This window comes from Strongylocentrotus purpuratus, unplaced genomic scaffold, assembly GCF_000002235.5.
Source record: "Strongylocentrotus purpuratus isolate Spur 01 unplaced genomic scaffold, Spur_5.0 spur5_scaffold_6, whole genome shotgun sequence".
In the NCBI taxonomy this organism is placed as follows: Eukaryota; Metazoa; Echinodermata; class Echinoidea; order Camarodonta; family Strongylocentrotidae; genus Strongylocentrotus; species Strongylocentrotus purpuratus.
The window spans coordinates 47,817,686-47,843,647 of record NW_022145612.1 but is presented as its reverse complement, the minus strand read 5'-3'; the positions used below and the strand labels follow the sequence as shown (position 1 = coordinate 47,843,647).

Sequence of the window (25,962 nt, the reverse complement as noted above, 5' to 3'; positions counted from 1 at the left end):
CCTGTCTCTTCTGTATGCTTCGTTAATTGTATTCTGAGCGATGTATACCAGGGTACCCACTGTAGCCCAAACTAGGATGGAGACCAATCTAACATACGATTTGTTGTGGAAACGCATCGCATCAGCCCATCAGATTCTAGATTGAATAAAACGTCTGCGGAGAAGAAGAAAAAAGAAGCATGCACAAGTCCGTGTAAAATTAAAAAGTTTCTCGTAAATTTTTCAAAAATGTGGAGGGGGGAGGGCATTTTATTTGATATTTGATATTAATTTTGTTAAAGATGACCGCTGCACATACAAATGCTTTGAGGCGGTGTCCACTGCTATTTCTTATGGGAGTCCTTCTAAACAACCAAATTTAAGCAAACCAAGAAATAAAAATTAATCAGTTTACTAAATACTATGTCTTCTACCATATTCTCCATCTTTTCCTATACATCTTACATGTGAACAAAAAGTACTCCGGAAACTAATATCATAACATTAGTACTGAATGAAATGATTCTAAAATAAAAAAATACTCACACTCCTGAGAATTCAATATAAAATATGAAAGCACTATTCATTAGTGTTTGGAATAGACTTTCTTTGATGCACTTCAACGTATCAAGCTCACATCCTATGCAGTATGATGACTTTCAATTATTTGGAGGGAAATGTGAATTTATAGAATAAATGGTGAGGGATATTTTTTCATGAAAACTTTTATATCTGTCTGATTGGTTGAATGGTAAATCCTACTGGACGGTGAATATTATTGATTAGACAGCTGAGTAATTACAATTGTTTAGTTAGTAACAGCTTTCATTTAGTTAAAGCTACAATACATTAATTATTACCTTATTAATACCTCAAATTCAATACTCATATATTATTAATATGTTTGTTGTTTGTCAGGGGGAGGGGGAGGGGAGGGGAAGGCTTCGATCTATGATATTCATTCAGTATAATTAATTTGAAGACATTATGTACTGTGTATTTAACTATATTATGTATATATCAGGGCTGTACAATTTTCTTTACATTTTAATATGTTATGTACAGTGCGTCCCAATAAAAACTATACACTTTTGAAATGGCTGCTGAATAAATAATATATGATTCTGGGGGGAAAAGTTTTATATGTATGGAAAGCTCATAAACTCAACTTTTATATGACACCAAAAGGTCCGAAAATAATTCATGCTTGGGTGAACACTGCTCACTTTTGCAAAGGGTATGAAAATTAGGTTGTGCAGGAAGTAGCCTTCCAATTTGTGAGAGGTAAATCCTTTGGAGCCTACGGAATTGAGGATGATATGACCAATTTATGATCAATTGTGATGAGTTTGGGATTGCTGAATGAAATTTGTGGTTTATGGGATTAACATTTTATGCATGAGTGAACAGGAATTGCATTTGTTATTACCGTATAACAATGTAAGTTTCCATGGTAGACTCAGTGGTGTGTTCATGGAAGTCAGGACGGGGTGATGGTACATGGTGCAGGGGAGGTGAAATGTAGGGTAGGACTTTGTTGGGTAGATGGGATAAGGGTCAAGAGGACATGTATGCCCCCTCTCTTTCTCTCTCTCTCTCTCTCTCTGACTGGGTGTGCTTGTGCATATCTTGACAATTCATTAGATAATCAACATTCAGCTACCAATCTAATCAACAATGTATCACTCAATCTATCACCCATCTAACCTGAAGAATAAGTAGCCAACACTATCTGTGACATTCTTTTTGTCAACAAACCGTATTTGAAAAATCAATTTACATAATCCCCATCTGGTTATTAAGTAAATCAATGAGATGTTCAACTAATCTTACAATAACTTAAATGTGGGGTGAAGGTTTTTATTCAAGTCACAGATGCAAAAAAAAAGTTGAGTTTATGAGCTTTCCATACATATAAAACTTTTCCCCCCAGAATCATATATTATTTATTCAGCAGCCATTTCAAAAGTGTATAGTTTTTTTTGGGACGCACTGTATATCAATGTAGATGTATGATTTTTTTTCATTTATACTGAATGAATGCAATAAAGAATGCTACAAAGTAAACACATGCTACTTTATAATACACTTGGCTATGGACACAAAGCACTCTATATCCTTACACCATCATAGTAAAACGACACATGATCGGTTTCATATTCATACACGTCATCCATAATGATTTATTTCTAAACACACACTGATACCTGACACTGTAAAACAGTTAATTGAAGTGTAAGTTTGTTGTTCAATTACATTGTGACACATCACACTGTGCACATAATGCAACCTGTGTTCTCACCGTGGGCACGTCGGGGGGAGGGGGAGGGAGGGGGAGGGAGTGGCTTCAGTTTCTGATAATTTTCAATATACACCTGTACCAATATTCCGACAACCATCACCTCATATCCGGGCAGCGAGGATATTCAGGCAAGAGGTATCAGCCCCCCGTGGTGGAAACTATGGATATTACACGGCTTGAAGCGCCATATAGCGGCTTGCTTAGTACGACCAGGGGGATGAGAATTAAACTCTCATCACTGGTACGACCATGTAATAGGTCCATGGTACGACGCGAGTTTTTAAAAAGTGAAAAGAAAAGCGACGTGAGGTATAACGTAGAGTGGTCAACAAAAACTGATTACATGATCCACAGCATGGTCGTAGCCCATCTTCAAGTTTATATGAACAAATGTTCTCTTATAAGTTATTTTACTCTGAATACATATCAAGTGCATATAAAGATGGATTGAGCTGTACTCGCTAATGAAGATTTAAAGGTTTGAAGAAGAAAAAAATCACACTTTTTGATTGACATCTAAAAAATTACAGACGTTTATAATAAGAATGATTAGTTACGTCTGGGGACCGTCCGAAAGACGTGACTGAGATCTGACCGGAAGTACCGCGGACATCACCGCTAGACCAACTCACATCTCCCCCTTTTACTGAAGCCAATCTAACATAAGAATGTAGTATACATTTAATGTAGCGCTAATACCCCTCAGTTTCTAATTTTAAACCTCCCAAATTAAAGGCACATGGGATCTGTTTTGTTACAACTTGTTACAAATACTAGAATTGCATGACAAATTTTCTTTTAGCCAATCAATGCGACGATTTTAGTAGCTTATTGCAACTTGTTATCGATATCAAGTTTTGTGAAACGGATGCGGTTTACAAAAAAAATATTTTGTATAAGTTTTTTTTTTTTTCTTCAGGGATATTCTGAATAAATTGTCACTTTCAGAAGGTTAAAGAGTAAGGCCCTACAGCTAACAACGTATAAAATATCATGGAAAAGCTAGGTCGCATTCACAAAAAGCACAGTAAACCAAAAATGAAAAAGCCTATTAAGTTTGCATCTTTTAATTATACATATAATTATTTATAGTTTAAATATAAAATGAAATATGTGTATATATATATATATATGTATATATAGGTCTAATATTTAATAAAGAGGTATATTAAAAATCAATTTGAATGGTGATAGGGTCATGTGTCATTAAAGGGGAATTAACCTCTTGACTATGAAGCATTATCATAAAATAGAGAGTAAAACAACGTTTCATTTGATATAAAAACCTTTATAATAAAAAGGCCACATAATATCGTCTTGCAAGTACAATAAAGAGATCCCATTTCCTAATATTTACGACGTGGTCTGTTCCCCAAGGAAGCTGCCATTTTGTCGAAATTTTCCTTCAGAACTTCCGGGTTATGACGTATCGCAATGAGAATTGATGTAGCGCGCGGCGCTCGCGTTAAATGCAATACACGTCAAACATCGTGTACTGCCAAGTCAAGTGTTTGTAATAATTGTTCCCAGGGGCGGCCGAGCGACTTCCAAAGTGGGGGGGGGGGGGGGGGGGGGGGAGCAACAAAAAAGGGCACTTTCTGGAAAAAAGGGCACCTACAGGGGGAAATCGAAAATATACAATTTTTTAGACATTGGTATATACCCCTACATTGTGTTACATTATCAGGGATGATTTCAATATTTGTTTCTCTTCATACATCATACAAGATATCGCTTAAGCATCATACTTTATAGTTGGGTGTGATGTCTGAATATGCATTTACGAGCGAGCGAAGCGAGCGAGAAAAATTTTAAAGATCTGTGAGGTCGCAGTGCGAAAAATTAAATCTTATAAAGAGGAAAAAAGCCAATCGTGATGGGGTTATAAGCACATTCTCATAACGGAAAACTGAAAAGACCTTTGATAAGTAACATAATCATCTTTAAATGCGAGCGAGCGCACTTTGGGGGAAATTGCTCTCAGTCGCTTTAAATAAGGGGCACGTTTAATGATTACATGAAAAGGGGACAATTATCGAAAGGGATAAGACACTTATTAGAAAAGAAAAGGAGCACGTGTCAAAGTACAAAGGGTAATTTTAAGAGGTGAAAATGAAGCATTTTTTCACCTGAAAAGAGGCACACACCAGTAATGAAAAAGAGGCGTTTACGAAAATGGGAAATAGGCATTTGTTGACGGAAAATGGGCACCCATCAGATTTTGATAGGGGCATTTATAAGAGGTGAAAAGGGGATAGGTCCCTTATTAGAAAAGAAAAGGGGCACGTATCATTATTAAAAGGGGAATTATCAGAGTTGAAAAGAAGCACTGACCAGATATGAAAAGGGGCACTTATGAAAGTGTAAAAGGGGCACTTATAATAAAGGAAAATGTGCATTTGTTGAATGGAAAGGGGGCACCGTTCAGATTTTTAAAAGGGGCAGTTATGAGAAGGGGAAGGAGCTCTTTTGTTTTTAATGGGGGCACTTATCATAAGGAAAAGGGGCACTTATAGGAAAATAAGAGGGGCACATGTTAAAATGAAAGGTGTGCTCATCCGAGTTAAAAAAGGGGTAGTTATTAAAAGGAGAAGGGGCACTTCTTGCAAAGGAAAGAAGGGGAAGTTGTCAAAGTAAAAGGAGCATCTCTCAGTTTTGAATAGGGCAATTATGAGAGGTGAAGGGGGCACTTATTAAAAATGAAAAGGGGTACTTCTCGTGCCTGAAAAGAGGCACTTACTAGAGATTAAAAAGGGCACTTATTCAAGATAATTTCAAGATTCATGAGAATGGAAAATGGACACTTATTACAAAGGAAAATGGGAACATGTCGAAGGAAAAGGGGCACGTGTCAAAAATAAAAAGGGCACTCGTCAGAGGTGAAAAGGGGGAAGGGGTACTTTTAGTAAGTAATAGGGGCACTTGTCAAAGTAAAAGGGGCACCCGTCTTATGTAAAAGGGGCCACTTCTTACAAAATAAAAGGGGCACTTTTCCTATGTAAAAAGGGGCACTTCTGGGGTATCTGAAAAAGTGGGGGGGGGCACTGTGCCCCCCTGCCCCCCGGGAGGGCCGCCTCTGATTGTTCCTCTAAAACAAAAGGAAAAACGATGTGATCTGCAATGATCATTTTACACTTTACAGCAGAGAAACGCACGTACGCAATAGCAGTCGAATCCATGCAATACGCCATAGAACGGGCCGTGCGCGAACACAATGGCGACGTTCTGAAAATTCTCGAGCCGCGAAAGACGAAGGATTCTGAAAAAGAGTTACGTCCTCCCTTTCGACAAATGTATGTTATGATGTTATATATTTTTCAGATAATGTTTTAAATGGCCTAAAAACTGAAGTAATCATTTGGTTTGAGGTTAATTACCCTTTAACAGCCAATAACAAATGGGCATAATTCTATTTATAATGTTTAACTTTGTGCCTCTATATAGGTGCAAGTGGGTCAATAATCTATCAAACTAATTTTAGAGTAAAGGTCGATGAATGTGAAATTGATATACTGGCATGAATGTATAGTAATTCATGAATACATTCTTCAAATAGAATACAATGTGAGTCATAAAAAGGAACTCTAAAATATCGTTTCAACAATTATAATGATTTCATACGGACACGGTATGGTATTGGTTTGGTTTGGTTTATCATCGAACATACAAATAAGAACTTAAGTTGGTCATTTTACAGAGTAAAAAGTGCATGGCATAATAGTACATTGATAACGCCTTAAAATATATTGAAAATCGAACAAATATTTTGAATATTTACATGTGATTTACAAGTTTCATTCTCAATTGCCATTTGTTTTGATTAAAACAGAAATAATTTTACAGGTTTATTGCAACAATAACGAAGTAGGTAGCCCAAGAAGAATAATGGAGATAGTGATTTCTAAACCAAAGATAATTATGAAGGTTTCTAGTTTGATAATTAGAATGAAGAAATAAAGATGAAATCGGTACACGCAGGTGAAATAAAATGAAGATGTATAGAAAGATAGAGTACACAAATGATAAAAGATTGAAGCTAAGTTACAAGATTGGTTAAACAAGCTGATGTTCCCGAACTCAAAGAAATGGGCAAAGTTATCATATGTATAATGCATGCGGAAATAATTGCTACATAAATTAATTCAAATAAGAACAATTTAGTGTATCATGATTTCTTTAACATATTTGATACCTAGATTGATAAATTGATATGTCAGAGGTAAGCTAAACATCACAGCAGCATAACAATTTCCAAACCGAATTTCAGTCCCAGTTTAGTCTACCTCTGCTATAATTATTTAGTTTATATTTTCTTTTACATTCAGTTTTCAACGACATGAACGAACATTCTTTTTAATCAAATTGTAGCCTCCCGCTTAACCATCGCCAACCGAAGAGTAGCCATAATTCACAGATCTCAGCACAATACTCTTTTCATTTTTACCTATACACACAGTTTATCATAATAATGCGATTATCTTTTTTAATGGAGTTCGATAATTCATCGGAAGCAGAACTCATACGACGGTATCAGTAAATCGGGAGTGAAACACTACAAGAAATTGTTGATAAAATATTTGTTAATTAAAACAATTCAAAGTAGGATACATACAAAAGTAAACGTAATAAAAAGTAAGAATAAAAAAACAACCACCACCCGTGAGGGAAAGATCATAATTACACGAATTTTTGGCCATAAGCCATTGTCAATATTTTCTCAAATTTCCATCAACCGACACAAGACTCTTTGTTTATATAATCAATAAATTGAAATATTATAATAATTGAGAAATAAAATATGTGTAAGTTACTTAATTGGCAAAATAATCTTGTTGAAATATTAATTATGCAGGGTACAAACAATACCAAAAAATTGATGGGGAGTTCTCTTTGGAAATTGAAAGAATGACATCCTGTTGGTATGAACAAGTGAGAGTCTTTGAACCTAACTTATATTTAAGAAAAAATATCAGTCTTTTGAATATACAGTCTGTAATGGCAAATGACAGGTTTAAATGATATTCACCACATATACATAATATACAAATATATGAAATGGGCAACAATAATTATCACTATCTTCCTTTTTAAGTTAGCAAAATTATACTGAAGAGGTGTCGTGGTCGAGTGGATACGTCGCCGGACTGTCGATCGCAAGGTCTGCGGTTCGAGTCCCGCCGCGGCACTAATGTCCTTTGGCAAGACATTGATCTACATTTGCCACACTCAACCCAGGTGATGTAAATGGGTACCTGGCAGGAATTAATTCCTTGAAATTGAAATTGAAATGCTGGAGCGCTGTATAAACGGCTGCTAGGCTAAAGCCGGGGTAATAATAAATGTGCCTCGTAATATAATTATCTAGATAGATGGCGCTATAGAAATGCCTGTTATTATTATTACGTAATGCATATATGACGTTTTCTTTTGAGAAATGACAGTACTTTTAAGCCTTGCAAACATCGATTTCCACTAGAGTGATCAGAACAAGTTCATTCTCATCTAGAACTGCAGCAATGTCTCCGTTCGACGCCACAGCAATGGACAAACGGGGTGCTAATGTATGCTGGGTTGCTGGAGAGCTAGTTGGACTTGTTGATTGCGTTGCAGGTGGCCTATGGACGGGTGCTGCCTCTGGTTGGAGATCATAAGGTGACCGGAACCCAAATCCACTACTAGGGAAACCAGTGCCATATTGAAATTGAGATTGAGCCGAATACGGGTCCCGATACGGGTCCATTCGTGGCTGTGGAGTTGAATATCCACCGTTTTGGGGGAAGTTGATTCGGTTGGTTTGCTCTGGCGATGGTGGCTTTTGTGATGACAAAGGCCTATCTCTGAAAATCGTTTCATGAAGATTCCCTTCTTTGTCCAAGATTCGCAGAGTAATCTTGGAATCTTGACTTGAAAGAAGGTAAACTCGTCCTTCATGACTACATGTTAATGCCGCGTTCTCCCAGACGACTCCTTCCCTATCGCTGAAGATGCATCGAATATCCTGTTGGCCGTCAATGAGAGAGACTGAAGCTGGTTTGCTGGCGATGAGGATAGTTTCGCACGGGCTTGTATTGCAGGTTGTGATCGCCAATGGAATCATGAGGCCAATGGGACCATGGCTGGGCGAGACAACGTTGTTCGGTGCTATTTGAAGCAAGCAATCCAAAACTTCAGTCGCAACATAAACATATCCTTTCGCGCTGACAGCCATAGAGTGTCCTTGATGAATCTTGTCATTGTGTCTTGTGACTTCAGTCTGTTGAGGATAACGAGAAGTATTGAGAGCAATCGACGTCGACCCTTTGAACAGTTTATCTCCCTCTAAACGGCATATTTGTCCATTTGGTAAAATACTATACGGGCAACGTACATTAAAAATATTTAATGCGGAGCGACCTCCTCTTCCTCTAATTGGAACCGTTCTTGACTCCTTTTGGACATTATGACAAAGCACATACCCATTGCTCTTTGCATAGACTACACTTAGAGTACCATCATCCTTCTTGCCTACTGCACAATACTTTGTTGCATGTGGTACATTCTGTTGCTCTAGAACTAGTTTTTCCTCGATAAGATTTATTGACGAATGGTGAGAAGAACTGTTTTGAGTGCACTTCAATGTCAAGGTCTTGAATTTAGTTTGTAAGTTGTCAAGTGTGGTAGCGTCTGATTCGATGCCCGTCATCTTCCGAACCGACTCGAGGAGATCATGGTGCATTTCAGCCACCTCGAGGTCATCTGTTGATGAAGATACCTGATGAAGAACTCTTGCGACCTCCTCGACAGCTATTCTCGCTGATATGTTTCTCTGTTCGATATCATTGATATCGTCTCGATTCTTTTCGATGTAGTTTTTGCCCCGTTCAAGAAGCATTGTCTTAATTTTAGCAACTTCGATTTCGATTTCTTGGGTAATATCTCTACTTTTTTGATCAAGTACTTGCTTTGTAGCAACTATGTTGGTGAGAAACGAATCCAGATCTTTGCCCTTCACATCAACCTGAGTGACCAGTTTGGCTACATCGCGACGTTGTTGTGGCACGATTTCTTTCAAGTACACGCATTCATGGCCATCAACCTTGGAGTGATCAAGAACAGTACAGTCGGCACAAATGCAAGTTTTGCATGTCTTACAATAAAACTTGAACCGTTCATCATGTCGAGGACATTTGCGAATAACTACGCTCTTTTCTACGGACACGCTTTCACTGGAGACATCCGTCAACGGAACTGTCTGGTGATTTCGGCATATCGGCATCTTTAGATGAAACTCGGCACACCCTCGGCACATCTTTAATTCACATTCTTCACAGAACAAACAGGCTTTAGATGCTTTACACAACGAACAACAGTTACTATGTTGCATTGTTGCCCCAGGCTTACTTGTTCTGTCTTCGTTTAGTGCTTCTAGAAGTTTGTTAGCGCGAAAGTCTGGCTTGAGCCCGGTGATCCCAACATTAGGAACAATTGTACGTTCGCGACATGTAGGACAATTTATGAATCCATCCAAATTTAGGTTAGCAAACCCCTCTAGGCAAAGCTCACAAAAACTGTGGAGACACGTCAGCATGCGAGGAGACTTGAGTCTATCAAGACAAATGCTGCATTCAAGTTCTTCTGTGATAACATCTCCAATTGGCTTAGAAACAGCCATGTTGTCACGAAAAGTACTATATAAATTGATCAACTAGACCTATTACGACGAAGAAGCTTCACTAACGATGTTTCAAAATTAATCTTTCGATTTTCAGAGCTAACGGACTTTGATTCAATCACAGAACGTACGATTTTTTTTAATCAAACATGACGGGTCAGGCAGTTATCAGATATTTTGGATCAAATATTAGTGCAAAGTCTATCTCCCCAGCGGACTTTGGTTAGGTATGCACACGTACCCCTTGAAACTTGAACGTGTTATATAAAGATACAAACCAACAATTGATTTTTGAAAGACAACGATAAGAGGCTCCATCCTCAAAGCTGAAAAGTCAGCTTCATCTTTGGTTTCCTAACTGGTAGCAGGAAAGTAATATGTACAAAGTGTTGGTTTAAGGAAACATACTTATTCTGAAGCCCATATTAACACACATGTCATTAAATCCCATACAAATTAGCAATTAACCGACTGCGATCGGAATATACTGTATTATAAGGTGTGATAAAGACTATATGGTGTTTGTAGGATCTTTCAGAATCCTAGTCGCGGTTCCTACATGTATAAGCCATAATTTAACAATGACTGTTGTGACTTATGAATAGGAACTTAAATTAGGGCGATTTAACATATTTCAAATACAAGTACTACATGTATTTATTTATTTTTCTATCTTGCAGTTTCTCCAAAATCCGATCGCAATCCGAACGTATACTCTTTATGTGGTGGCTTAAAATAGACAGAGATAATTTTTTTTTAAATCTCGAACAGATTGCTGTTTACAAATAATATTTAAAGGAACATGATAAAAATGTTAATTCAAAGGGAGGGGGAGAGAGGTGTTTCAAATAGGACTTTAACCAATCGGTTATAATTATTACCAGAATACGCGACTAGCGATGACTAATGACATATTTTACTCATAAAAGTACACATGAAACCTGTCTGTCACTTGGAAATACATGTATGTTACGAAGGAGTTTTAAGAGCTGGAGTCCCAACTGGCAACAAATTATTTCAAGCAGCTGCCGTTTTCTAAGGTTGCACAATAGAATCTACAGGTGTGCTGTAACTACTGATACCTGTGATGTCCGAGTTTCGCTGCCGCCAACATCTTGGAAAGCTTGAGTAGTGGTTTGTTCACAAAGAAATATCGTTAATAAATATATCCCTTTTTATGAGCAAAAACGTTTGGGGGGGCTGACAAAAAAAAAAAAATCCGCATCACCCCACTCTTACATGCAGGCCCCGCTGAACGTTTTTCAAAGTGGGGTCTAGGGGCAAAGCCCCGACAGGGGGTCAAGGGGTGGAGCTCCCGAAGTTCAAGGGGTATGGGAATCAGTGGCGGATCTAGGAATTTCTTACCGGGGGGGGGGGAACAACATGGCATGGGGTGAAATATATGTAAAACGATGAAGCGACAGAGCGAGGCTTCAGTGGTGAGGGAGCGGAGCGACCAACCGGGGTGGGTCTGGGTGGGGTTCTGACCCCCTCCCAGAGTAGGAAGCATTTGTAATTTTAGAACCACATTAGACGCATTTTAGACACTTCCTGGAGTAATTTGACGTAAAATTGCTTTCTTCTACCCCCTCCAAGAGTAGGGATCTTTTGCAATTTGAGAACCACATTTGGCGCATTATGTCCACCGGCACAGAAGTTAGAGAAAAGTGATATGTCACGTCGTGAGACGTTGTATATGCTTCGTTGCTGCATAATGCACAAAGACGGTGGTCCGATACCAGTAGTAGGCCTACTTGCAAAAACTATCTTGAGTGTATAAACTGTGTTGTTATCAGGGGCGTGGCCATACCTTTTTCAGTTGGGGAGGGGGAATGTAGAAGCCACCGATTACCAACAAAACTAGCCACCAATTAATTACCGAAAAATATATTAATGGCAATGTCCAAATGTCTACAAATTTAACCCTATAAACCTGGGCCAGGAACTAAGTTATTTTTCTGTTTTCCCCCTCCCGCGCGAAGCGCAGAAGCTTAGACACTTCATTAAATTATTATATAAAGAAGACGATCCGTTGTAACGTTCTTGACTCTTAATTCTTGTTTCGCCCCTCATGCGCCAAGCACAGAAGCTATGACGTTTCATTTAATAATTAGAGAAAGAAGACGATTAGTTGTATCGTGTCCTTGTCTGAATTCAGTTTCCCCCTCCCGCGCAAAGCACGGAAGCTTTGACGTATCATTTAATTATTACTCTAGTCTAATCCTTGTCTGAAATCGTTTTCGCCCATCCCGCGCGCGCGGAAGCTTTGACATTTCATTTAATAATTGGCGAAAAAAGACGATATATTGTACCGTTCTCGACGTTTAATCCTTGTCTGAATTCAGTTCTTCCCCATCCCTCTCATGTTTCATTAAATTACTAGAGAAAGTAGACAATTCATTGTATCGTGTCCTTGTCTGAATTCAGTTTCCCCCTCCCGCGCGAAGCGCGGAAACTTTCACGTTTCATTAAAATTATTAGAGCAAGAAGACGATTCATTGTATCGTGTCCTTGTCTGAATTCAGTTTCCCCCTCCCGCGCAAAGCGCGGAAACTTTCACGTTTCATTAAAATTATTAGAGCAAGAAGACGATTCATTGTATCGTGTCCTTATCTGAATTCAGTTTCCCCCTCCCGCGCGAAGCGCGGAAACTTTCACGTTTCATTAAAATTATTAGAGCAAGAAGACGATTCATTGTATCGTGTCCTTGTCTGAATTCAGTTTCCCCCTCCCGCGCGAAGCGCGGAAACTTTCACGTTTCATTAAAATTATTAGAGCAAGAAGACGATTCATTGTTTCGTGTCCTTGTCTGAATTCAGTTTCCCCCTCCCGCGCGAAGCGCGGAAGCTTTCACGTTTCATTAAAATTATTAGAGCAAGAAAACGATTCGTTGTATCGTGTCCTTGTCTGAATTCAATTTCCAAGCTTTCACGTTTCATTAAAATTATTAGAGCAAGAAGACATTTCTTTGTTTCGTGTCCTTGTCTTAATTCAGTTGCCCCCTCCCCCTCCCGCGCGAAGTGCGGAAGTTTTGCCGTTTCATTAATTATTAGATAGGAAGACGATTCGTTGTACATACTTTTAATCCTTGTCTGAATTCATTTTCCCCACTGCGCCCCTTAACGGTACACGTGCAGTGTTACATGATGTATGTATCAGACGTTCGTTTGCAAATCTGTGCATGCACAGCCCGAGTGGTGGGTATATCGCAGTAGATTCTGGAAAGTAATTTTCTACTAGTTTACTGTTAGTGGCCCATTGGTGACTATAACAAACATATGCTCTTCCTGGCTATTTGGGAATGTGTCAGTTTGCAACAAAAATGGAGAAACGCACATTTTGTTGAAAATCATGTGATATCACAAACTTTTATAAATCACTTGTATGGAATTTTGAAAATAAGTCATGATTGAATTTCATTTGGGTGGGGGGGGGGGGGGCTGGCGCCCCCCCCCAAGCCCCCCACCAGTACGCCAGTGACCTAATGGCATCTCTATAGATGGAATCCACTCTGCATACATTAAATGTTCGTATATCTGGCAAGTCTCTGACAAGCTTTTGAGTTGTGAAGGGAAACCTGTCTCCAAGAAGTATGCACAAAATAAGTAAACAGGTCTATTGTGAAATACTTTGTTGGGTTCTGAAAAGATGGGAGTACTTGATGTCAATGACACAATGACACAAAACAATTTGCAAGCCAGTCCACAAATATATCAGTATATTTCTTGATGCAAGCATTTTAGTTTGGAACTAGATCTTTGATTATGCTATAATAAAAGATCATAAAAATGCAACCGAGAACAATATATTTTGCATACACATAGGCCTATGTTCCGTAATCATTCTTATGCATGTGGAATGAACAAAAGAAAAATACAATAATTTTGACATTCTGTAAAATAGTCGCTATTTTTCTAAAAACACATTACACACTGTATTAGATCTGCACAAGCCAAATAGAATATTATTCATTGCCCCCTCGTTAATATACAAAAAATATTTACTTTACTTCAACAAACTGACATACATGTATATGTATTCACAAATTCAAATTCATTTAATGTATGGCCAAATTTGGAATAAAATAACACTAAAATATGTAATTTTACCATCAAGTAGTAATTCGACTTTTAATAGTAAAAGATTGCACAGACTGATTGTCTTATAAATCACAATTATCTTCTGAGATTAAACAATATCACTTTTATGATATCATCAATCGCATATTTTTCTGCATAAAGTATACAATCAGATTTCTGATGTATTCTAATGTGCATATTTTTTTCACAAATACTAAGGTAAATATCAATTTCAGACATCACAATGACATAGTTTATAAGAATAAATATCAGTGCAACATCACACATCAATCTCCAGTTATCTTTGGAGTCTATTGGTTATACAAAGGTTAAGGATGGGGGCGTTTTTAATCACTTAAGCGCCCTTTATTCATTCCCATATTAGGAACAAGCAAACAGATGGTTAATACTTAATAGCAAAGTAATCATAGATTAAAATGATGCTTCTTTATCAATTGGCTAACAACTTTTTAAGAGGCCAGTGAATGATTCACATGCACAAGAGTTATTAATTCTTACTCTAACTCTAGTTCAACCTTCTGATAGATTGGTCTGTTTAAGGGAGAAAATGTAGCATACATATTTTGCTACATATCATTTATATATACTAGCACTGGTAATTTCATTCACTTGTTAACTTATACCATAAAAAGAGGAGACAAGGAAGGTTCCAATTTGCAATTGATTTGGCAGTAAAACCATAAAGGTTGTCAACAGGAAATTTTAGCTAATTATGGTTTCAAAGAGAAAACTAAACTAGAAATGTTTCTTTCAACAGACCAGTTTGTAGTTAGCATATGTCACAAAGAACCTACAATATCCACATATGTTTTAAAGTCTAAATATTGAACTATTCCATGCATTATAGTGCTATAAAATACCTTATCACAAAGATAGCAATCCAATCAGTACATTAACAAAATGGTAAATACCATGCCCATTATTGCAACATCAATACCAACATTATATTTCTTTTGTGACAAGATGAGTGCTTAAACATTTACATACTAAATATATATATATATGTATGGAATTTGCTAAATTAAAAATTCTTACTCACACATGTATTGATAAATATATTACATTTATAACATGAATAACATGATTCTATGCACTCTACAATCACCTGGTCACCAGATTTCTAGCCCCCACACAATTGTGCACCATCTCCACTACTTCCTTTGAAAAATTAGTCACATTGGCTTTTGGCAATCCTCACAGATACCCATTACCTCCAAGGTGGAGAGTTGCCATTTTCAAATTTTCTTGACGAAGAACATTAATGCCATGGCTGCAACTTAACCTGCAAACCATATGATTCACTGTTTGGTAATATATCCACAATGACACTTTTATTTTTTTAACCATCAATTCACATATTCCAAGGTTAATTCAGGAATGAAAATGAATCAGCTTACTAAATACTTTGTTCTCTACCATATACTCCATTGTACATCTTACATGTGAAAAAAAATGCAATAGGTAAACTAATCTTGTAAATTAGTACTGAATTAAATATTCTAAAATAAGAAAATACTCATATTCCTGAGAGGTCAATATAAAATCTGAAAGCACTATTCAATAGTATTTGGAGACTTTGGTGGTAAGCGCTTTATAAGGACTGTTTTTATTATCATTATTATTATTGGAATACATTTTCTTTGATGCACTTCAATGTATCAAGCTCACATCATATGCAGTATGAATACCTTTAAACTTTTGGAAGGAAATGTCAATTTATTTAAAATAAATGGTGAGAGATGAATCATGAAAACATTATGCCTTCATGATTGATTGCATGGTAAATCCTCAAGATGGTGAATTGATTAGTCAGCTGCTGTTTAGTTACAATTGTTTAGTGAGAAACAGCTTTCATTTAGTTAAAGCTACAATGAAGTCATTCCAATACGCATATGATTAATATCACATGCAACTTTATAATACATGCACTTGGCTATGTACACAAAGCATTTTCATATTCATACACGTCATCCATATAATGATTAATTTCTCAACACATAATGATACCTGACACTGTAAAAGAGTAAAATGAAGTGTTAGTTTGTTGTTCAATTACATTGTGATATATCATACTGTGCACATAATGCAACCTGTGTTCTCACCGTGGGCACGTCGGGGGGAGGGGGAGGGAGGGGGAGGGAGTGGCTTTAGTCAGTACACCTGTACCTATATTCCGACAACCATCACCTCATATCCGGGCAGCGAGTATATTCAGGCAAGAGGTATCAGCCCCCGCGGTGGAATTACGGATCTCACACTGTGAGGAACACAACTTGACGCGCCATTTAGCGGCTTGCTTAGTACGACCAGGGAGATGAGAGTTTAAGCTCTCATCCCTGGTACGACCATGTAGTAGGTCCATTGTACGATGCGAGGTATTACAAAGTGAAAAGAAAAGCGATGTGAGGTATAACGTTGAGTGGACAACAAAACATGATTACATAATCCACAGCATGAACATCTTGAAGTTTACATGAAAACAAACACTCTCTTACATGGTATTTTACTCTACCCTGTTTCTGAATACATATCAAGTGCATATAAAGATGGATTAAGCTGTACTCGCTAATGAAAATTTAGAAGTTTGAAAAACATTTCACACTTTTTGATTGACATCTAAAAAATCAAATGTTTATAAAAATTAAGGTATGTACATTGTTGAAGAATGTTAAACACAGTGTATCATTGTAGATTATCCATCACATACATATCTTTGGTATCATCTACTGGATAAAAAAAATTACATTATAAAATTATCATTGCAAAAATATATTGTATAAAAGGTTGACAAATCATGAATATCTCATAAATAAATCAAATCCCTGTTAATGCAACAAGAAACATACATCGTTATTTGTCTCACTATCATGGTGTACTGAGACAGAAAGTTGTGACAAGGGAATGTGTGCTCTAAGGTCAATTCATGGAGCTCTAAATAATTCCATCACACAGAAGATCTCTTATGGCATGGATCTACTTCAGGGCTCCATGAATTTGACTTACTCCCATACAAGTTAGTTTGCTGTACCATGTTTCTAAATACATATCAAGTGCATAAGAAGATGGATAAAGCCTTATACTAAGGAAAATTTTAGAGGTTTGAAAAACATTTCACACTTTTTGATTGACAACATCTAAAAAATCAAATGCTTATAAAAACATGGAGGATTGCACAATGTCAAATGGTGTAACAAGCAGTGTATCATTATGTTGTATTATCCATCACACACATATCGTAATCATATCTTTGGAATAATCCACTGAATAGAAAAAATCACATTATAAAATTATCATTGCAAAAATATTGTATAAAATATTTATAAATCATTACTCATTATCTAGTACAAAAATTCAATTACTGTTAATGCAACAAGCAACATACATCATTGTTTGTTACACTATCATAGTGTACAGAAACAGATAGTTGTGACAATCGCATGTGTGCATAAACTGAGGTCAATAGGCCTGTTTACTAATGATATGCGAGTGACGTCATAATCCCTCGCACCCTAGCGATTGTTACTACGTAGGGCAAGCTTTGCGTGGTGCGGCACGGTCGCCACATTGTTTTTCCATGCCTGCTACGCTATACACATACAAAGCCATTGCTAGCGACCGCGACGTTTTTTCACCCTAATTTCTACAATGGCATCGCCTTCGACATCGAGTTGTAGTTCCAGCAAGCCGTTTTCGCAGTGGACAGTGAAGGAGCTCACCGATTATTTAAGAAAGAGAGGAGTTACGACATCAGGGTACAACAAACAGAAACTAGTTCAACTTGCGACTGCTGTGGCCGATATCGCTTTGCCCCAAGACCCGGACCTTGCGAGCTTCGACTCCGCACGGTCGCTGCGGGAGAAGTTGGAGCGTGCGGGGTGCTCGTTCGACGACCCAATGAAAATCACCGGCTACACCGAGAACTTTGAAAGTATACCAGATTTCGGATTATACGACATTTTCAACTACCTGATAGTAAATAGAACTGACTACGACAGAAAGAAACTCAAAGCATATAAATCGTTTGAGGACTATCGTCTATTTGCTGACGGGAATGTGGAGCAAATGAAGTTCAATGAAGTCCATTCATATGGGGTCTGTCTGCGTACCGTGAATCGCTGTTACACGTGCCGTAACAGCAATGCTTACCTCCCATTTTTGCGATATTTCGTCGGATTTCGGAAAATAAAATCGAAGATTTGTCATGTACAACTGAGAAAAACTATATTTATTTTAATTATATACCCTAAGGTTGGAAAACAAACAGTTTTAAACGAAGTTTATTAGGACGATGATCAGCCTTTTTTTCCTCGCATTCCCCACATCGCCGTATACAAAGTGTGTGTAGCAGGGCCGTAGCAGACACTGCGCTCGGTTTGTTTGCCAGAGCTTACAACCGTGTGCAAATTTAAAGGTCCGTGAATACATTAGTAAACAGGCCTATTCATGGAGCTCTAAATAATTCCATCACACATATGATCTCTATGGGAAGGATCTACTTCAGTGCTCCATGAATATGTACTATGAATGAGAGTTACTTTCAGTGACATGACTATCTTTGGTCTACTAGCAATGCTCATTACCATCTACCTCCCTCTATAGTTCATCCTTTCTTGCCTGCTTGTACGCAATGGTCATGAGATGTTGCCAGAAGTTGACTCTCTCTGGTTTTAAGTTCTTTGCAACCTCTGGGATGAAATCCAGTTTCATGTAATCCTTGTCCTGTACCGAGTATCTTGGCCAGTATGTAACACCAGAGGTATTGCCATCACCATTGGGGTTGCTGGAAAGAGTTAAATGAAAAGAAGAAAAAAAATTACATCTCAATCAATCATTTATTTATTATCAGCATTACTACTTCTACCATTGTAATCATCATCATCATCATTATCATCATTACTATTTTTGTATTAGCGTTATCATTATTTTAATCATTTTTTTAATTATCATTTTTATCATTATTAATTATATAATTTTCATTATTATCATTGAGTAAATCTGTCATTATCATCATTCTAACATTTATTTTCATTATCATCATCATCATTACTATTATCATTATTATTATTATTATACATACCCAGTCTTTGCAAAGTTAGCCCAGTAGGTCATGAGGATGTGACTGAGGTCTTTCTCCTCCGGGGTGAAGTGAAGCCGTCCCAATTCATGTTCCTCCAAGAAGGGAAAGCCAACGACGATGGCCTCCTCGTCACCATGATCAGCTCTCACCCAAGATGGCGCTCTTGAACATGACATTCGGTGCTGGTATTCATAGAAGTACACTTTACCTCCCACGGCTGCAGAGATCAAGGGGCAATTCCACGGTAACGGAAGGACACTCAGACAAGATTTTTGAACTTCAGGTTCATACTAAAAGAACTGTTTTATTAGTATAAGATGTGAAACAGTACAGTTATAATACCTATATAAGTGCCTTTAATTCTCCCCCAAAAAATTGTCATTATAGTTAAGTAGTTTAAGAATGTGCATATTAATTATCTCGGTAACGGAAGGACATAAAAATGGACATGGTTTTTCCAGTTAATTAGTGTTTATCCAAACTTTGTGAAGTTGATGAAGCTTTCCACTTGACTGAAACACATTTTGTTCCCCATAGTTTAATACATACTAATAAAACATTTCTTTTAGTATGAACCTGAAGTTCAAAAATCTTGTCTGAGTGTTCTTCCGTTACCGTGGAATTGCCCCAAGATAAAACAATGTTGGGCCTAATTGATGATGGCAACATTGGTGTATTAAAGAAAAAAGGATTTGATTGGTAGGTCTAGAGGATTTCACAGTATTATATTTGATGTAAAAGATTTTAAAAAACAATCATCATGAAGCCAATGATTAATTTGAAACAAAGAAAAAAATGCCGATTTGATTTCTAAATTTTGATGCATTAAGACCTAATGGCATTTCAAATATTCAAATTTTCTCTCTCACTATAAATGATGAAAACTTATCTCATACCAGAAGGCTTTACTACCTGCATCAATCTTTGCTTTAGACCGAATCTATTTCCCTCTTTGTAATGTACTAACATGTGGCAGAAGTCCAATTACAAAATTACAAAATTTGAAGGTACAGCTACGTCTACATTATTACAAATTTTACAACCCTCCCCAACAAAACCCTTCAGGCAGGGCCTAGGTGTATGAATAGTACTTATTAGTAACAATGATATATGTGTTTCTTACAAAGCAATTTACCAGTAACCAACAAAACTGCTAAGTATCATCATTACCTGTCATTGGGTCTAGTTACAATTCTGCACATTTCAATTTACAGAGCAGATTCTCTAGTCCCTGGGGTGCATTCTAGCTATAGTTGCCTTGTTTACAAATGAGCACATGCTAATCCAATCACATTGAGCTTTGCATCCTACTGGATACCTATTGAGCACCTGGGTGCATGGAAAAAAGCAATGTAGATAAAATGCCTTGCTCAAGGACATAATATCAAAGGTATAGACCAGTTCTGGTCATGTGATTGCATTGTGAAAGAAACATTGTGGAATCAATCAGAAAAGGTTGATCATCTAGCTTATAAGTATTGGTGTGGACTGTAAGGTTCATCATAATGATAACAAATTTGGCCCAGTCTTGGTAAAGTTACAAGCACTGTACACAGGAAGATGTATATGGGACTATGCTGTATCTATCTAGGCCGGATAGATATGATAGTTTACCAAATACATAAATTAGTAGGCATTTTCCTGGCAAAATTTGTATCATCACGTATTAGTCAAAACATATTCTTTCACATGATTGGTAATAAGAGCTTCCATTTCATTTTTTGAGAGGGGGGCATTTCCAAAAGTGGTCTAAACCTAAAACTCACATATATATTATGATTGAAACTTTCAAAACAATAAAAACAGTCAAGATCTACACAATTCAACAGGGCTGAGAAAACATCCAACAACTCACCCCCCCCCCCAAAAAAAAGTCTACGTGATCATACCTGTCCGACTTTCGGCTAGAGCTAGAGCAGGCACAACGTATATAAGATCTCCAACGACTTCTGTAAGCTGATATAAGGCATCCTTGTCAGTCATACCATGCTTGCCTCCATACATGAGCTCAATACTATGTATCAAATCGCTCAGGTCCCCTGGTATGAACTTCTGGAGCTGTTAATAAAAAAAGAATCAATTATAAAACAGTGTACACGATCGAGAGATATATCAAAATGTGACTGGAAAGCTCTATTTTTAGTGATACATCGTAAAATACATATAGATTACCCCAGTGGTATAGGCCAATTGGTTAAGGTTCTTCACTCTCACATGAGACGTCTGGGTTCAATTCTTGCTCAATTCTTACATCCTTGGATGAAATGGTTTGTCCACATGTTCCTCTCAACTCAGGTGTATTTAATTTCTGGTAATGCTTGGAAGGGCAGTATTAATATTGATAAGACCAAATCATCATTGGGAAAACATTTTGTGAAAAAGATAGGAGTATATGTAAATGAATAACACCCGAACAGTCTTAAATACCTATTTATTTTGTTTTAAGTGTAAAAAGTATATCAAGAAATATCACCCCTTCCCCTCCATCACCCCCCCCCCCCCCTGCATTAATAAAGTACAAGTTTAGAAAGTGGCCTGGTGATAATACTCTAACCTCAAACTGCAATAGCTTTCTGAAGGCCTGAACATCAAAATCTGTCAGTAGCTTTGCATGCATCCTGTTTGCTAAGTTTGAGAATCCTCCCTCGTGGTTATTGACACCTATCAACAGCTCAGGCCCAGCAGTTAGCTTCCCTGTCATCAGAGCTTCAAGTGGCTCTTCCTCAATAAAGAAACCATCCACAACAGGTGCAAAAGGTAAGGTGGGTATATCAGGGTCTGTCATGTCGACCTTGATGATATCATCAGCAGCCTTGGTTCGCAGGCATTCCACTAGCTCTTTGTTGCTGGAAGTGGGACAAAGAAGTTTCTTGGCCAGCCTCTGGGCAACATGATGAGGATTCTTGGACATCATGATAGGGCTGTGTGCCACCCCGCTCTGCGAGATAGCTCGGTGGAAGAAGCCTCGTGATAAGTGCGACTGGAGGTGGAGGATGACATTGACAGCTCCAGCAGATTCCCCAAAGATGGTGACTCGGTTGGGGTCACCACCAAAGAGCTTTATGTGGTTATGCACCCACTGAAGAGCCATCTGCTGGTCTAGGAGAGCAAAGTTACCAAAAGCAGCTTCATCTCCTGTACTTAGGTAACCTAAAGCTCCTAAACGATAGTTCGCAGCCACCAGCACCACATTCTGAAACAGGGCATATGGAGACCCATCATAGTATCCCGCTGCACCGTTTACATAGGCGCCTCCATGGAAGTACACCATGACTGCTAGGTTCTCTCCGGGGTTATGGCTGGGTGTGTGGACATCAAGATGCAGGCAGTCCTCATTCATTTCCTGTGAGGGAAATGGTCGTGGAAACACGATGGATGTTGTCTCAAGATTCTGAGGGCAGAATGGACCAGACTTGGTCGCATCATATATGCCACCGGGAAGCTTCTTAGTAACAGGTGGAGAAAACCGCCTAGCCCCTACAGGAGGCTCAGCATAGTATATCCCTCTGAAGGAATACACAGGAGTTGTGGCCGCTGCTACATAACGATTGGTGCCTGTTAATATGGTGTCTTTAATCTGCACTTGGGGGGAATCATCTGTTAATTAAAGAAAAAAAAAAAAAGCAAGAGAAGAAAAAATCAATGACATGGCAAACATCTGTATATATTTTATAGCTAACTTGTGTTTAGTTTCTGAAGATCATTTTAACACCTGCTTTTTGAGGGAGTTGTAGTTACAATTGCTTATCAATCTTTTGCCACATAAATAATGAAGTTAAGTTAATAAAGGTAACAAACTTTCATTCTTTAATGTTGCTAAACATAAGCCATATACAATTCAATTTCTTTAAATGAATACATGTATTTTACTAAGTTTATTATGCTACAATAATTGGGTGTGTAAAATCTGTCTGCTCGGAGCAGTTTTCCAACATATTTTGTCTTTTAAAGCCATGCAGGCACAGTCTCAGCTGAACATATCACTGAAAGAAATAGATTGACTTTTACATCAAATACTAAATTCCCATTGAATAACAAAAATAATATTTCATAAACATTAAATGCTTGGCCCAACCAGAGAACTGTGGAACAGTCACAGCTACCTGGACTAACAGTAACACAAAATAAACTTTAAAAAGTTAAAAGTCATAGCTCCCGTGTTTAAACTGCAAATTTAAACTTTACTGTACTCTGTTGACTAAATTATTATCATCATCTTTCAGTATGTCATCCCCCTCTTCATATACAGAAATGAACGTCTGGTATGGGTCATTCTTTCATAAAGCTTCATGCAATAAATGCAAACTTCACATTAGCTTATAGTCATAGATATATAGCCTATACTGAACTGACAATGAAACTGATCTACTTGAACTTTAAAGCACCTAAAATTTCTAATACTTAGCAGATCCCTGCTTAAGTAAACATATAAACAAACTAGAGGGAGTCCACAACAGAGGGGCTAGATTTGTCACTGGCAAATATGGAATAGACGTCCATGTATCAGACCTAAAAAGTGATCTAAAATGGCAACCGCTATAGAGTCGACGTTTTGTGGCTCGACACTCGCTCTTCTTCAAATCCATCAAAGACCAAGTAGCCATATCCAGACCTGAATACATCACACAACCCCAGAAGATACTCAAGGGACATCATAATCTCTCCTTCTCTAACATAAGATGCAAGACGGATATTTATTGGCTCACCTTCTTTCCAAGAACCATACAGGCCTGGAATTTACTTCCTCCCAGTATCGTTGCCTGCGACTCAGTTGAAACCTTCAAAACCAGACTCTAGGAAGCCATCCAAAGGGGTAATATAATCATAGTCCCTCCCCACAACTGCAATGTGATGGGACTCAATTACAAAATGTTCTAGAAGCAACAAACACTCTCTCTCGAGAATGATAACGTTCTTATTGGTCATCTATATATCCCTCTTGAGGATCAGGACCAGGATCAGAACAGAATCAGAATCCCAATATATGCAGTAATGCACACACTTAAGCTACTTCCACAGCATGGAGAGTACACTGCGTTCTTCGCATGCTGTATGGAGCACTCCAGCAAAGCAGAGTCAACGCTAATAGGTATTGACCTCTAGCACTGCACTACGTGTTAATAGGCAGCATTTAAATACATGAATAGTCAATACACTCATAACACATGGATGCACACAATCGTGCCGATGCGGTTGATCGGCAAGTTTAACAGTGGACTCACAATTTGAATTTTTCAATTATTCTTTCTAACATCGGAGAGTTGAAAAAATTATATTTTACTGCTAATTAGGTGTCATCAATCGTCACTAAAGTACCGATTTTGAGTGAAATCTGTTGAGTTTTGTACAGGGGTGTTTGAAATGTTGAGAATCAATAGCACAGCTTTTAATACACAGCCAGGATAGTAATGCACCTATGTGTAGTATAGAGCAGCTGTCACAAACCTCACCAAAGGCAAAGGGTGTCTAACAGACTCAACCAGGCACAGCAGCAACTTTTCAAACAGATTCTTGGCCTCCCAAAATCATCTCTTTCCATCTCTCATCGCTTTCCTCTCAATATTAATGAATTAGTGTGCCTATAGACACATCTACTTGCAACATCCTGTTGCTGATCTCCGACAAAAGCGGAGGGAGACCAAGAAGAAGAAGAACACACGTGCAATTATAAGAGTGGGGCTATGCTTAAAAACTAGATTTCATATTCATAATACACATGCACGTATTACGAAAATTGTCTATTTATAAATAATTTAGGAGTTACAACACATTTCCTATTTGAGATCTGCCTATGAACATTACTCACCAGAAAGACATTGATTCGTACTGAATACGGTGCAAAGCAATGAGAATAGTAAAAGACGCGACATCTTCAATCTTGCTTTACAGAAATGACATCCGTGAAGTCCAGCTGATCATGAACAGCTGATCTAGTCCACAGCTGATCGGGTCGCGCACGCGCGCTTTCGGTCCCTGGCATAGGTGCCTATCGAGGGGCCGTCGAGGTCAAGTGATTATGTGTGATCCTGGCTCCCCCCCCCCCCCCCCATCCCCCTTCCATGTCGAATGTGAGATCTTGCGGAGCGTCTTGCAAAGTAGGGGGGCGCCAAAATGGGGGGCGCCAACAAAAAGGGCAATATGTGGAGAAGAAAAAGTGGCACCTACAAAGGGAAACCTGAAGGCGAAAACAAACCATTTAAAAACTGTTATACCATTTTTAAACAGTGAGTGAGTGAGTGAGTGCAGGTTTATTTACTATTATTTTATTATGAGTATATACCCCTGCATTGTGATAACATTATCAGGGATGTTTTCAGTATTTGTTTCTCTCTTTAGTCTTAACATGGTCGAATTAGATACTTGGTTTTGAAGGTCTAAATATTCGTTTTTGATCAAGTAAAACAAGAAGTCGCCTAGCTCTGCTTCACAGCCAAACAATATTCTAGCTAGATCCGCGGTGTAATTAATGCATGGCGTGCCAATATAAATACAATATTTTTAGACTTTCTTTCCTTAACTACTGGTACACCTTTAGGTTATCAACCCATATCTTAAAATCAGTTTTGAGATTTTTAATTTTTTTGTGGATGGGGAGGAGGGGGGAACCTAAACTTTTTTTTCTGTTGTTGTTTTGTTTTTCCAGCAAAGACCAGAGGAAGTTTTAGTTCAAAGGTGTAATTTTCAGTTAAACAATGGTGTAAATTTTCAATCATGTTCTATATCCCATCCTTCTCTAACGCACACATAAGAGCACCGTGACAGTGCCTATTTTCACCTAATTTTAGTTACATGGGACCTATCAATTTATCATAAGATATTGAAAAGTAAGCCAGGTTATATGAAAGGCCAACAC

The 25,962-nt window shown here is 37.9% G+C and overlaps 1 protein-coding gene across 1 annotated transcript; it reads right to left on the bottom strand.

Annotated features, from left to right (window-relative positions):
- Positions 1-18,471: 18,471 nt before the first annotated feature.
- On the bottom strand, positions 18,472-25,053 carry LOC577639 (carboxylesterase 5A). The gene is made up of 5 exons (XM_777855.5): positions 24,916-25,053; positions 21,664-22,706; positions 20,999-21,167; positions 19,110-19,326; positions 18,472-18,812 (listed from the first exon to the last, which is right to left on the bottom strand). The coding sequence occupies exons 1-5, from the start codon at positions 24,977-24,979 to the stop codon at positions 18,626-18,628; spliced, it is 1,680 nt and encodes a 559-aa protein (XP_782948.3). The 5' UTR covers positions 24,980-25,053; the 3' UTR covers positions 18,472-18,625.
- Positions 25,054-25,962: the final 909 nt, after the last annotated feature.

Coding starts and splice junctions, on each gene's coding strand:
- LOC577639 (XM_777855.5), bottom strand. CDS start 24,979: ATGTCGCGTCTTTTACTATTCTCATTGCTTTGCACCGTATTCAGTACG. Junction 21,168..21,663: donor GAAAGCTATTGCAGTTTGAG/GTTAGAGTATTA, acceptor TTTTATTAACAG/CTCCAGAAGTTCATACCAGG. Junction 18,813..19,109: donor GCTAACTTTGCAAAGACTGG/GTATGTATAATA, acceptor AACTCTTTCCAG/CAACCCCAATGGTGATGGCA.